The sequence below is a fragment of the Anneissia japonica genome, unplaced genomic scaffold (assembly GCF_011630105.1).
Source record: "Anneissia japonica isolate Jap-2015-1 unplaced genomic scaffold, ASM1163010v1 scaffold724_len3256291_cov202, whole genome shotgun sequence".
NCBI lineage: Eukaryota > Metazoa > Echinodermata > Crinoidea > Comatulida > Comatulidae > Anneissia > Anneissia japonica.
Window position 1 is genome coordinate 2341534 of NW_022744966.1, and position 15641 is coordinate 2357174.

The 15641-nt window shown below is 32.4% G+C and overlaps 1 protein-coding gene across 5 annotated transcripts in view; it reads left to right on the forward strand.

The window, feature by feature from the left end:
- The window catches only part of LOC117119853 (tyrosine-protein kinase CSK-like), a 17731-nt gene extending 3113 nt beyond the window's left edge, over positions 1 to 14618 (forward strand). For 4 of the 5 annotated variants that reach the window (XM_033264830.1, XM_033264826.1, XM_033264828.1 and 1 more), the window contains 12 exons: positions 1908 to 1974; positions 2628 to 2747; positions 3693 to 3793; positions 3976 to 4195; positions 4780 to 4882; positions 5647 to 5712; positions 6226 to 6328; positions 6680 to 6764; positions 7192 to 7265; positions 7689 to 7884; positions 8622 to 8708; positions 10648 to 14618. In XM_033264830.1, coding sequence (XP_033120721.1) covers positions 1966 to 1974; positions 2628 to 2747; positions 3693 to 3793; positions 3976 to 4195; positions 4780 to 4882; positions 5647 to 5712; positions 6226 to 6328; positions 6680 to 6764; positions 7192 to 7265; positions 7689 to 7884; positions 8622 to 8708; positions 10648 to 10821 — 1338 coding nt within the window. In that variant the 5' untranslated portion in view covers positions 1908 to 1965 and the 3' untranslated portion in view covers positions 10822 to 14618. Of the gene's footprint in view, positions 1 to 187; positions 1024 to 1907; positions 1975 to 2627; positions 2748 to 3692; positions 3794 to 3975; positions 4196 to 4779; positions 4883 to 5646; positions 5713 to 6225; positions 6329 to 6679; positions 6765 to 7191; positions 7266 to 7688; positions 7885 to 8621; positions 8709 to 10647 lie in introns of all 5 variants that reach the window. The other variant, XM_033264829.1, reaches the window with a different exon arrangement.
- Positions 14619 to 15641: the final 1023 nt, after the last annotated feature.

The following is a 15641-nucleotide window of genomic DNA, read 5'->3' on the forward strand; positions in this document are numbered from 1 at the left end:
AAATTTTTCTTTTCCATTTTATACTGTAATGTTATTTTTCAATTTATCTTTCACTTGTTTGTATTTTTCTATATATTTATATGTATTATAAGACATCCTGTAATTGGCTTCCGCTGTTGGATGATTTTCGAAATAAAATAAAAAAAATTAAATAAATAAAATATTTTCCTCTTCGTTTATATTACAGCATTTACAGAGCTCATTAGCATTAGGGCCATAAGACCATTTTGCTACTTTACCATCAAGAGGAAGGGTATTCGATCTTAATTTGAATTCCAACGATGCACCCTCAAAGTCATTGCTATCAAAGAGATATACCTACAATGTAGGAGCATTCTTTATAGTCATATAGTTTTAATTGACGATTTGCTTTTCCCTTCTTCAAGCCATTGAGATGATGTGAGATCTCTTAAAACATTCTTTGTGTTGGCAGCCCATTACATGTTAATATTATCATTGCCATTACCAATATCAGAGAATATATTATTATTATTTCATAAAATCCACTTATTATCTAATAATTATGGTTTAAGTATATTATAACTACCAAGGCATCCATATCAGGAGTGAGGCTAACCCTTGTGTGGCAATTTATATATCTGTTTTAGACAACCACAGCATTGTCATAAATTATTGCATGAGATTTAAACATTTTGAGTTTACAATACGGTATATGTTGTTGTCAACTTTATACAATTTAGAATTATTGAGCATACTGCTACTGTTTTCTGGGTTAAAAACATTTTACCCTTGTGTTCTGTTAAACATTGATTGAAAACTGGAATATAAAGTGCATTTAGAAGCAAATTTTGACCTATTTGAATTATTATACAATTTACAGACACAACTTATTGTGTTTTATTATAACTACTGTACTTCAGGAATAAAGGAAGGTACATTATTTTTTAGTGATCCTCAAAAACCATAGACGCAAAACAAATCAGATTTAGACTGACTAACCGATGTGGCAAAGAGAAGGGGAGAGATAATAAATGGATACAATTAATAACATTTAAGTGTCTGGTAAGAAAGACATTTATTGGAATTGGCATTTACTAAAGGAGATGATAAAGAGTTCCAAAGTTTAGGACCTGAAAATCTAATATGCTGAAAATAATTAGTTTTATGAAAAAAAATATAAAAAGTATATATGGTAGATACATCATCGATATAATTATTATGTATTGTAGACATAATGTAGTAAATGGTAGATCTCACACACAGACGCTATTGATGTTGGTGACTAATAATTTTCCAAACCTACCTATACCCTTTCTATTGCTATCAATTGCAAATGCTTTCTAAACTAAAATTATGAATACATTAAATTTACTGAAGTGAGACTGTGGATTCCTCTCACACTATTAAACAGATTATTCCTTTGCAAAATCTTTATCATTGACTATTTTCCATTACCATTGATTCTATATTAATTTATATCATATTCTATTATATTTAATGTTATTATCATTATGCCTTTTATTATATTGTTTTCTGTTGATTTTTTTATGCTATTTATCAGTCTATATCATCCCCAATTTTTTCCATCTGCTGTTTTTACAGTGTACTTTTTACCACTTTATAAGACCCTTCATCCATGACGCTTTGATTATTCCTAGTCTGTTAATTCCAGCCAGACATTCTGTTTGTATTTTGTTTATATTGCTCATTTACATAATTTGAGTGATCAGTTTGATCCACTGGTGTTTTTCACTTTATTCACCTGATGAAGCTAGCTCAAGCTAGTGAAATCTTGTGTCTCAATAAATTTTGTTTGTCTAAAGAAGGTGCTACTGTACTCATTTCATTTGTATGTTATGCTATAGACTAATGCATCTCCGACTTTTCTTATTTAAATTTATTAAGATGTCAAAAATAACAATATTTATTATTTGTTGATTCTTTAGCTTGTAGGTATCTGATGTCATTTGTATCGTAGAAGAAAGAAAAATAGTCTCATTCAAAATGGCCAATGTAAGTGAGTTTTAATGATGGTGATAAAAATGATAGTGATGGTGGTGATGATTATGGTTGGTAGTGATGGTGGTAATGATGATAGTGATTGTGAGATCATTATGGTTGGAATGATGGTAGTGATGGTGGTAATGATGATAGTAATGGTGATGATTATGGTTGGTAATGGTGGTAGTGATGGTGGTAATGATGATAGTGATGGTGATGATGGTTGGTAATGGTGGTAGTGATGGTGGTAATGATGCAGTGGTGATGATGATGATGAGAGTGATGGTGATAAAGATGATAGTGATGGTGATGATGAACAGTCAAGTAGTAGTAATAGTAAAACTTTATTTAATCACGAAGCACAAATCAACAAATACAGTGCTGTTTTTCATTATTGCCGTGAGGTACCTTATTTACAATTAATAAAATTACACATAATGGACATCATAAAAAGCAAAAGTTATTAGTCAAGGATTAGTCTTTCCACTGTTATAGTAATTATATATTCAAGTTCAATCATCTTCATTATTGCCATTTGTTCTGAGAGAACATATAAATTTGTTTTGTGCTGTTAACATTAATTGGATATAGTATAAAAAGGCAAAAAAACAAGAAACCCTATTTGTAATTAGAATTTGATATCTACCGTACTTATTTGATTGTAGACTCAAGAAATATGGTTGCCAGGCACGGAATGTGTTGCAAAGTATGAATTTCGGAATTCAACAGCAGATGATCTTGCATTTGGTAAAGGAGAAATCATTACAATTGTAGCATCCACAAAGGTGAATATGTATTCGTGTATAATATTTGAAGCACTGTACTTGTTGGTTGATTAACTACTTAATTAGATGATTAACTACTCGATGCAGTATCCCAACCACAAAGGACATTACAGTATGTCTCTAAAACAAATTCAGAGAAGGGTTACCATCTTGTTTTGCAAGATCCTCTGGCAGCCTTCATTACCATCAGAGAGTTCCTCATCTTATTTATATCTTGAACATCGTTTTCAGTTTTTTAATCATTTTATTTACTGTTGAGTGTCTTTATCAAATTTTCAAAATTTATATTTTTAGCTTTATTTCAATAAATCAGACTTAATAAGTTTACCAATAATTCTGCTCGAAGTATTGCTCAGTGTTGCAGACAGTGGGTCTCAGGGATCAACTTAGTGTTGTTTTAACATTGAAATTGGGAAAAATAACAGCACAGCATGATGTATAGATACATGAACCTTAGTTTAGTGAAATAAAATAGATTTTTAAAAATTTTACATTCTAGCATGTTTTTGCTATTTACTCTGAAACACAATTTGCGACGAGTGACTGGTTTGGCTTGTCTTTGCCACATATCATACAGTAGATCACACAAGTGGGCAAAGTACGGCCCGCAAAATGAAATAAAAACCCTATGGTTGCGGCCCGCCAATCAAAATTGTCTAGAAAACACCTTGTTTTTACGGCCCGACACCAATCATATGTCAATAGTAACATTAAAACTGAGAATAAAGTGATGTAAAAGCAGTGCTTGGAGCAAGGAGGTATTTTTATATCTCCTTGCTTGGAGGTTATTGGAAGCTCACTGGAAACATCAAAGTTTGGGTGCGGCCCACGGTGTTAAATCAAAAATTTACTTTGGCCCTCCGACCGATTTTTATGCCCACCCCTGCAGTAGATAATGATAATTTTAATTTAAAAAAGAAACGATGCTATGTGTTCTTCTGGTAGGATCCCAATTGGTACAAAGCAAAGAACAGTAATGGACGTGTTGGAATGATCCCAGCTAATTTTGTTAAAAAGCGGGAAAGTGTCAAGTTACATATGATGCCGTAAGTATTTAATTACTTTTTTTATACCAATTATTAAACATTGTCAATGCCGAACTAGAGTATAATTATTCATTTATTTGACGGTGACATATATTTTTTTTCTGATGAAATATGATGAGGACGCTACATAAATTTCAAATTGAATTCTAACCAGTTTTTATTAAAAACACTTCAAATTACAGATGGTTTCATGGTAAAATATCAAGAGAAGGTGCTGAAGAGTTATTGAAGGAATTAACTGAAGGATTGTTCCTTGTTAGGGAAAGCGTAAACTTCAAAGGTGACTACGCCCTTTGTGTTTGTGCAGGGGGAAAAGTTGAACATTACAGAATTATCTATACTGACAACAAGCTGACCATTGATGAAGATGAACATTTTGATAACCTATACCAGTTAGTTGAGGTAGGAGAATTAATTAAGTTCACCAGTTTTTAGAGCTGGATAACCAGTTACCAGTTAGTTTATTAATTAGAATATCATCAAAATGATAATGATTTCAGGATTTATTACATACAGATTAATTAATTATGTTATGTGAAACAAATGTACAGTAGACATCTGTTTCACATAACATAATTAATTATGTTATGTGAAATAGATGCCTACTGTACATTTTGGTGATTAAGGACTCTCATTAGTTTAGATGGAACACCTATATCTGATAGAATTGTTGATTGATTAATTTGAAAAAATGAAACTAGCATATACTAATTAATTAACTGAATATCATTGAAGTCAGAAGACTTGATGCAAACTAATTATTCTAAAGCTGAGAATCCTAAGCATGCATTGTATAAAGGAATTAATTAGATAATTAATAAAAATTACATTATTTGAATTTTTTAAAGACTTTTGTTTATTTTATTTATTATTAATCAAACTTAAATGTTGCTCATAAACACATTATTTAAATTATCAATGTTTGCTTCATTACTATTTGAATTATTAAAGTTAAAATTTGTTATATTTTTAACATTATTTGCCAGCATTATGAGAGAGATGCTGATGGGCTATGCTCCAGACTTATTAAACCATTGCCCAAGGAAGGAAAGCAAGACTTTTCAGTAGATAAGGAGTCATTTGTAAAATGTAAGTAACGACAAGAAAGAAAGAAATGTCAACATCATCCTTATCACAGAGGTTTTATTAAGGTTTAGAGTAGGAGGAGAATGAGTAAGAGTTCCAGGAGAGTTCCCGGGGTCGGAGGGTATCCCCCAGTGGTTTATTAAAGTAGCCGTTATCAATTTTTGTTATGGTAATTATAATTATTATCATTTTGTTATAGGAATATCTTTAGGGTGAAACACAACAGTGGGGTCATTCTTGTGTTGTTAAATGCACCAGTGAGATCCTTTCCTGTGGTGAATTTTTCAGTACACTAGGATACTGACTTCACAATCTGAAAGCCAAATAATAACAAGTTCTTGAGGCTGGGGAATTTCCCAACATGTTTACCAGATATAGATAAGAATCATGTAGTGGATGTTGCTGATGAAATGATGATTCAAGTGGAGGATGATGATGAATAAGTACCTCTCTGATATAAGTGCTACACTGAAGTTTCTAAAAGTATTACTGTGTAACTGTTGCAGTCCTTACTGTATTTACAGTACACTAGTAGAGATAATATTTCACAAATGGATACAAAAACTCATTTATAAAGCAAAATAAGATAAAAACAAAATTAAATGAGATTGATTAATGAGCAACAGTAAAAAAACCAAAATATACATACTCATTATTCAGATGGGTGGGAATCTTTGCCAGTTTAATAGTTTAACATCAACAGATCAGATCAACAGATTTATCTTAGTGAATATTCATTAATTGTTTTTCTCTCTTGATATTTACAGCTGGTTGGTCAATTGATAAGCGAAATATTAATATGGGATCAACAATAGGACATGGAAATTTTGGGGGTGAGTGTTTTATAAATTTTTTAATTGTAAGGTAGAAGTCCATCCATAAATATTTTAATTTGATTACTTAAGTGTGGTGTTTTGAGTTTGCTATACAATGTGCATTTGCCATATAATATGAGGCTTGTCATTCCAAAAGCAGCTTCAGGGACTAAAAATTGAAAATTGAATTTTTTATATTTTCTATTCTCCACATTGTAAAATTTAAAATGATGGTTCATTTACTGGAATCAACTTACTATTGCAAAAGTTAAGAGTAAAAGTATTACTGCATCTCTGTACTAAAGTATACAACACTGGCACATTCTTATGTTAATTAGGCAGTTAATAATTAGCGACAGTACGCTGGTTTTGGAATGACAAGCCTCATGTCTTTGGCAGTCTATTAATGTTGGTATTACTGTAGTGTTGATTATGTCCTTATTAATGTTAAAATTAGGGCTATTAATGTATTTGTTTTTATTTTTAAAATTCTAATTACTGTTATTTATTATTTGTTATTTTACATTACAGATGTATTAGAAGGTCATTATCAAGGTCGTAAAGTTGCCATCAAGCAACTGAAAGACAACACATCTGCAGCTCAGACATTCCTAAAGGAGGCATCAATTATGACGTGAGTCCATCATTAAATATCATTATTTAATTAAACAAAAAGGCATCAATCTTCATGTGTGTTTATCATTATCATTATTTGTTAATTAAAAGACATGCATATTGACATGAGTATTATTAATAATTATTATTATCTTAACAAACAACTACAGACAAGAACACAGAACCCTGCTAGTTAAGGATGAAAATTTATATAAAATAGAATATAGAACAGAATAAGTTGATGATAAAAATATTTTGGCATATGTACATGATCATTTTGCAACATATATTCTTGCTGTGGAAATGAAGTTAACATCAATTAATTTAGAGAACATCAAGAAATGAAAGTTGTTGTTTCTGTTTTTTGCAGAACTCTACGACATAAGAACCTTGTATCCTTCCTTGGACTCGTCATTGGTGATCCTCTTTACATTGTACTCGAATATATGTCAAAGGTTGTTATGTTTCTTTTTATCTTCCTAATAATTTAAGACTAAGTTATAGCACAGTACAGTTGGTTAAAATTGGTGGTAACCATTGTGTGTGTACAGAACCATGGTGACCGTTGAACCCCTGATTATATTCTATCAAGCTAAACTCTCCCTGTGAAATACAGGTTGTAGTGGACATATTCATCATCAGAAGAGATGGTTAAACATTGGACATGTGTACAGCATGGCTATACGCAATTTCACAAATGTAGTACTCTTCCTGGGAAAAAAGCTGAGAATTGTGTCTGTGGGAGTGGTCCTGCATTGCGGCTGCCATGGTCTTTATTTTCATGTCACCAAATCTTAAGATATACAGTGATATGGTGTCTAAGAAGTGCATGATGCAGACTTTGCAATTTTGTAACTATTTTTGTGCTGTTTCTAATTTTAGGGAAATCTGGTTGATTATCTCAGATCGAGAGGAAGATCAGTCATTACAAAACCAATACAGTTAAATTTTGCCAGGTATGCTATGTAGACTTATGATATATTGATAGATAGTTTCCGTGCTCAATGTTTTAAACAATATCATTCCAATATTCTTTCTTTTGAACTTAAATTGGCTGGTCATAATTTAAGGATTAATATTTGTATCTTAATTGTTCTGATCTGACAAAGGATGTACATAAAGGAAATTGTAACAAAATCTTTAAGGATTAATAATAAGACAACATAAAATAATGTACTTTTTCATAATCATTAACACAAATAATGGAGAAAAAAAATGAAAGATGTTTTTTTGTCAATATATAGTAAATACTTAAAAGTTAAACTAAGAGAATTAATGTTGACTATACAAGTTCAATCAAACTATACATACAATTTGTGAATAAATTATTTTCTGTACAAGTTTGGCTTACGATTTAACTTATTTCATTCCCTTTCCAGTGACATAGCCTCAGGTATGGCATATTTGGAGGAGAAGAACTTAGCCCACCGGGATCTTGCTGCACGTAACATCCTAATTTCAGAAGAAGATGTTGCCAAAGTTTCTGATTTTGGTCTGGCAAGGGATGTCAACTTGAACACAGAGGTTGGCAAAATTCCTATCAAATGGACAGCACCAGAAGCTCTCAGAAAAAATGTAATTCTTATTAATATCTACTTATAATAAGTAATATCTACTTATTTTCTTCTGTATGGATTGAAAATACAGTGTGCTGCCTAAAAATTAGTGGTTAACACATTTAAACAGTTTCTACAGTAGTTCTTAATAATAATGGAGTATGAAAGTGAGATACCAACTTGAAACTAAAATAGTAGAGAAACCAACAAGCAAGAAACTGGATGACACTTTTGAAATATAATATTCAAATTTGTTTGCCATATATCATTGTTTGTTTGACTGTTATCCCAGGCGTCTTGAGTCTTCATAGAGTTGCGAGAATCTTCCGGAAATCAGTACAAATTCATACACTTAAGCAAGCAGCAAAATATATTCTGGAAGCTAACCCCTCTCCGGCAAATTTATAATAATTGCATTCATTTTTTCCTGCCTTCATGGAGTTTGCTGGTGATGGGACCACCATGTGTAGCAATATGTAAATTAGATGTGTTTAATAAAAACTATTTAACCAGATCTTCAGTAAGTGGCCTCTTCCACATTTGAGACTCCTGTCACCCTATTGGTAATAATGTATGTTTCTTAATAATCAGTGGATAGAAAATGCTTTTCCCCATTTCCATGGTCCTGAGATTAAATTCAGTGAAACCTGGATTTAAATGAAATCAGTCATAATCAGGCTGTTCTTAATGATTTACTGAACATATTCATCTGGATACAATCATTTTAATTTGTTCTGATATTCATTTGACACTTAGAATTTCTCTGTGAAGTCTGATGTGTGGAGTTACGGAATTCTCTTGTGGGAATTATATTCATATGGCAGGGTTCCATATCCTAGAGTTGTAAGTTTATTAGTTATTTATTATTTATTATAACACACCTAGATAGATCCTTATCATTTGATTGGTGAATTTCGTATCATGTGACATTGGTTAGTTGGTTATTTACCCCTTTTTCTCACTCATCATGGAAATTTAGTCCAACCATGCATTTTTACTTCCATCCGTGTATTTTTGCTCCATCCATTTTGCTGCATTGCACAGCGCCTAGGATATGATACGACTTCAACCAATTACAATCTTTTGATTGGTTAAAAAAATGTTGGACTGTTCCATTTAGAAAAAGGGTGGATTTTTTTCATACATTATTAAAGGACAAGAATCTCTATTCAGAAAAATGGTAGATTTTTGTCATAAAATATCAAATGACAGGAATCTATTTTAGGTGTGTTGTAAAACAAATGTTTTTTATTCATGGAATGGAAAGAATATTTTCATTCATTGAACGATTGACTGTTCCATTGAACTTGGCTCTAGCTCGGCGAATGGAACAGTCAATCTTTCAACTTATGAAAATATTCTTCCCATTGCACTTATAAACATTCATTATTTGTATATATATATCCATACATTTATTTGTAACCCCAAGCCACTAAGGCCCATATGGGCTGGAGCTTATCCCCAGTTACTGTAGCATCAAACAAATGAGTGTGTTCAGTGGTGGCGCCAGGACCTGCCCGACGGAGGGGCTAAAGGCCCCGACGGGGGTGCTAGTGGAGCGAATCAAGCCTCACTTGGGTGTGGGGGGGGGGGCCGCCTAGAGCCCCAGTGGGGGTCCAGGGGGCGAAGACCCCTGGAAGCCACGGATATTTGATAATCTATGGCGAATTTTTATTAATTATTTGATAGGAATCGAGTTACTATAATATGACTTCATGTAAGCTATGCTTTTCTAATGTTGAAATCAGCTTCCAAAACCAAAACATTTTGAATAAAGCAAGAAACAAAGATTATGCAATGTGTGTATATGTACCTGTCTCTTATACACATCTTTGCTTACTTTAAAGTTATTAGCTTTCAATTAAACATTAGTTTTCTTGGCTATAAACAACAACAAAATAATGCTCACTGGAAAAAATCATCTGGTTCCTATAATGGAGAGTAAAATAATTCAGTTAATATATTTTTTAACATATACTCTTAGATTGACTAATCAATATTAAGGATGTTTGTAGTAAAATGTAAACCATGATAAACTTAATATGTGCCCCATTGGAAGTAGATAATTATATTATTCTTTTAAATGAGCAATTCAATTGTTTCATTGAATTTTTAAGGGTTTTTTTCCATTTCACCACAGATTATATATTTTTACCAGAAATTTTTCATCTAAAATCTTCCAGTCTCCCTTTTTATAGAGAAATACAATGCAATACCTACTGTATGGTGATTTGTTTGTAATGGATACTTTTCATATCTCCTCTGTATAGTGAAATAATTTCAGAATGTACAATTTTTAGAAAGTGGTTAGCCTATGAACAGTACTGAGATGTGTATAAGAGACAGGTACGCTACTCTCAGCAGTTTGCTGGTACCCATTGATATAGCTGGTAGACTGAAGCAATGTAGATAAAGTGCTTTGCTCAAGGACACAAGCAAAATGCAAGGATTGAAACCAAACCAAACTGCTTTAACTTGAGCTAGAGTAAAAAAGAATGCTTCCTGCTGCAAAATCATTTACGAGAGACTGGGTATTTCAGTTAACATTTAATAAATTATAGTAGAAATATATACTGTATGTTATACAATCCCAACCCACAAAAGCCATGACAATGTACCCTTTTTAATGTATATAAAATACTTTTTCTTTACTTCTGGTTATTTAATTGTCATTTTTTTAACCCCTGTTGTAAATTCTAGAACATGACTGTTGTCTATAATAGTACTTTGGTTGTATCTGTATAAATGTATTTATGGGTTAACCTACACCTACTTTTTATAGCCTCTCGCCGAGGTGCTGACGCATGTTGAAAAGGGATACCGAATGGAAGCACCAGAAGGCTGTCCGGAATTTATCTACAGGATTATGCGAGAGACATGGGAACTAAATCCACAGAAGCGGCCATCATTTAAAACCATACTGAAGATAATAGCGAGCTGTAAAGGTAGTCTATGAAAGATATCATCAGCATACTGACATCTGATTAGTGACTTGTCTTGCTGACAACTCCACTGGTGATATTTGGTACAGAGTGCATGTTTTTGTTCCATTGTCTTTGATTTTTTTAAAGAAATGTTTGGAAAAGATAAACTTTGCTGAAAAATAATTTGAAGGCTAACACAATTAGACCGATTCAGCAATGTTTGTAGATAGCCAGTCATGTGACGTACGGTGGGTGTAACCATGAAAAACATTACAGTGCGATCACGAAAACAACCACCCATTGTTAACTGACAAATAAATGGCAAGGAAAGGCAATACGATTGTTCAAAATAGTGTCTATTTACTGATTCTAGCGTTCTTCTTGCATTGTATGCTTTGAAATTTGGCTAGCCTAGAAAAACTTGGCTAGCCTAGAAATTGTAGCATGGTTCGCGAGTCGAAGACTCTCGTTCATACCTAAACAGGCCGTAGATATGCAGGGACCTAGGCCTAACATTTGTCGAAAAATCTCAATGTTTGAGGCCAGTATCCTTTGGAGCATCAGAAAATCATTAAGGAAAAATTCTCAAGTTCAATTTCCAATCAATTTGGTATAGTTTACTGGTATATCAACCAAGATTATTCATCATCATGTGCTTGGTATAGTTTACTGGCCTATCAACCGATTATTCATCATCATGTGCTTTACCGCACAGGGTGCTGTAGTACAGACCAAACTACCGACATATTTTTCCTTGAAATATGACTAAGATTTGCTGTCATTATCCCGATTTCCCTTGGACAACAGTGGCGGATCCAGGAATTTGAAATAGAGGGGCCCAAAGAGGGACTTTCACAGATGGAATATAATTTTCATTTTTCTCATTTTGGGGGAGGGAGCCTGGGCAGGCTCCCCCCCCCCCTTGAATCCGCCTATGGACAACCAGTCACACAAAGTTTGTGTGGTGAATTTTGGGACATCAACAATCAACTTTAAGTAACTTAAATCACATTCAAAATAACAAATACAGCAAATATGACGATTATTACAACAATAACAGCCACCTTAGCAATCTCCATGTAAACACAGCTGTGCCAGTCCATTTTTTACATCCAACACCCAAGTAGGTCACGTGACAGTCATTACCAAATCGGTCTATTAATGTGTTATAAAAATGTTAGCAAAAGATGTGCTAAATATTTATCTTGTGTAGGTTATGTCGAAAACACTAAATGTAACATTATTTTGCAGATGTACATGTATTTCCTTAACAATTGGTTAAGTTATTCTTTGTAATCAAATTTCCAATGCGGGGTCTAAATTTATGAGGACAACATTGACAATTTCATAGTCATTGTAAATATTTAATAAATTATGATTTTTTTGAGGACCACCAACTGGTAAACTTGCAGTGGATAGTCCATAAAGCACCCTCTCGTTACCTGTTGTTACACTTACCCATATGGTAGATCGAGACTGTCAACGAGGAAGGCTACATGTGGCGTGATGGAGTTCAAAGAAGGCACAAAAGGGAGAATTACTTAAAAGCAGGCCAAACAAACTTTGCTGGCAGGTTTAGAGAGTATAACTTTAATTATATACTCTCTCTGTTAGGCTAAAAAACATTGAAAATTAAATTAGATTTTTGAATTGCTTACTTTAAAGTTATTAGCTTTCAATTAAACATTAGTTTTCTTGGCTATAAACAACAACAAAATAATGCTCACTGGAAAAAATCATCTGGTTCCTATAATGGAGAGTAAAATAATTCAGTTAATATATTTTTAACATATATTCTTAGATTGACTAATCAATATTAAGGATGTTTGTAGTAAAATGTAAACCATGATAAACTTAATATGTGCCCCATTGGAAGTAGATAATTATATTATTCTTTTAAATGAGCAATTCAATTGTTTCATTGAATTTTTAAGGGTTTTTTTCCATTTCACCACAGATTATATATTTTTACCAGAAATTTTTCATCTAAAATCTTCCAGTCTCCCTTTTTATAGAGAAATACAATGCAATACCTACTGTATGGTGATTTGTTTGTAATGGATACTTTTCATATCTCCTCTGTATAGTGAAATAATTTCAGAATGTACAATTTTTAGAAAGTGGTTAGCCTATGAACAGTACTGCTTTGAAATTGTTTAAAACATGTCCGTGGTATTAGTTTGGTGAAAGTTATGTCGTTCTTGTCGGTAAAATGCAATTATTAGTGATCCTTTTGTAGTAGAATAGAAAATCAAAGAGATAGAATTCAAAGAGTATAGAAATTGAGTAGTAATAAATAAAAACAACCAATGAACAATCAATTGTAGTTAATACAACTCTTTGAAATAAAAACATATATATTTGCACAAACTTAAGAAATGATATTGAAAATGAAAAAAAGATTATGTATATCAAATATAAATTTACTTTTCTTAAGGTGCCAGAGAGAAGAAGGTGCGAACTTATAGGGAAAATGTTATCTAGGGGCATTCAATCACGCTTCCCCATTACAGAAAGTAAACCAACAAAAGTTTTATGAGAATGAAATGCATTTTGGATAGCCTGTTTTTTTTTGTTTTTTTTTACATAGCATGTACTCTAGGCTGTCTTTAAGAGGGCCATCTATGATATTAGCATATTAAAAATATTTATTTCTTCAAATATTTATATCATATTGATCCTAAATGGTTACATGGTTACTTCTAGTATCAGCAATTTATTGTTCCTACTTTTGATATTAGGCATTAATTGAGCAGTATTTTAATGTATTTTTTTTGCATAATTCCAAAAATAAACTATATTTCCAATATTTATTTCATTTGTAGCTTTAAGTGTGATATAATGCATTTCCATTTTCAGTGTTAAATATTCCATAGATAAGTAACTAATTCATTAAGTTCCATTGCAATGTTTTCGTTTCATTCAAATGCTTTTTAAACTTAATTTTATGAATTTCACCTATAATTGAAGGATATTTTGCACAAACTATATAAATGGAACAATTATTATTATTATTATTATTATTATTGAGAAGACTTAGGATGCCACAATATGACTTAAATGTGGTGCCCTCACACTTTTGCACCTTAATACTTGAGGTTGGTTGTCAATCTAATAGTTAGTTTAAAATAAGCTTCAGTGTTTAATATTAAATAATACTTATTTAAAAAAATGCATGTCTACTGCTAGCAGTGATGAAAATCCAGTGTATGGACCAATAGCAGCTCTGTGTGGTTATTGGGTTAAGATAAATGGAGCCAATGGCTAGAGCTACATTAGCAGGATTAATGTAGGATGGCAATTCATTGTCACGTGATTATGTGGGACTATCACTTAAAAACCTTATTCTTTGAAATGTAATATACTGTTAATTTTACTATACTGTTCATGTTTTTAAACAGCTTATTAATATTCGGAATGGTTCTGTGCTGGATTCACAGTTATTTTATAAAAAAAGAAAAAGAAATTGAACTTCTAACTTAAATATTACTTTTTTGTTATTTTTCCTTAACGCTAAAGTTACAATTCAGGAATTATCTGTGATCTTTCATTTGAGACATCATATAATTAGTACTTGCAATATCAACAATTCCAAGGTATGAGAGAAGCTCTTAATTATTAATGAGAGAGCATCTAGAATTCACAAGCTAACAATATAATAATTGGCCTCCAGAACAAATCTGTACAGAAAATGTGTATAAAGAGTGTTCTTCATTGTGTTGTGTATGCATTGAAAAAAAAAGTTTCAGAAAGGTACATCTCATTTTATATTATATGTTTTTATATAACTATGTATTTAGTACTGCAAATAAATCAGCCTGACAATGAAGAATTGGCTATTTGATTTTAGATTTTAATTATTTTGTCTAAACCTTTCTAAACTAGCAATAATAATAATAATGATGGTTGGCATTTACATATTGGTTCCAATGAAAATCTTGTACAAGACTCAAAATAAAGTCCCAGATGGCAGGACCGACACAAGTGCAAGTGGGTGAGGCCACCCAGAACCACTCGGAGGAGGCCCAGGGTGCGGAGAACAATTTAGGGATTTAATAAATTTTTATAAATACTGTAATACAGTGTATATGTACAGGGGTCCCAAGTTAGGAGAAGTCGCTACAGGAGATCTGGTTAAATGAGTTTTCACATCTGATTTGACTTTGTTGCACATAGTGATACCAATTGGCACTGCCTTCCATGAGCCGATTGATAATAAAGCAGTGAAAATATGCAAATATTATGAATTTGCGGGAGATGGGTTATATTCCAGGAGTTTCTTGCTTGCTTGCCAGAATGCAGGAGGCCATCCCGATTTCCGGGAGTCTCCCGCAAATTGTGGAAAACTTGGAATCCTTGATATATATGAACATACATTATATATGAAGGTTGCAGGGGCAACCAAAATATTTGTGCTCAAATAAATATATCAACCATTTTTTCCTGTCACTTGTGATAGTCTCACTACGTACGATAGGACCGGAACATCTGTGCCCATGTCGCATATCTATGCCTTCTTCTTGTAAAGAATAATCGCATATCAAGTTGCTGTTATTAATTAAGAGTCGTACCAGGGTTAACAGCATGACCCCCCCCCCCCCCAATCACACTCCTGGGTGAAGAAAGGCAAACGTAATTACAGTGTCTTCCGCAAGGACAAAAGCAATGCAACGAGCGTCGGTCTCAAACTCCCAATCTCACGATCAGAAGTCCAACACCTTACACGCTGCGCTATACGAAGAAGGCGTGTCCATGTGTGTTTCAAACATATAAATATAATATAGCGTAACATTAATGAAACTCAAATATATATATATATATATATATATATATATATATATATATATATATA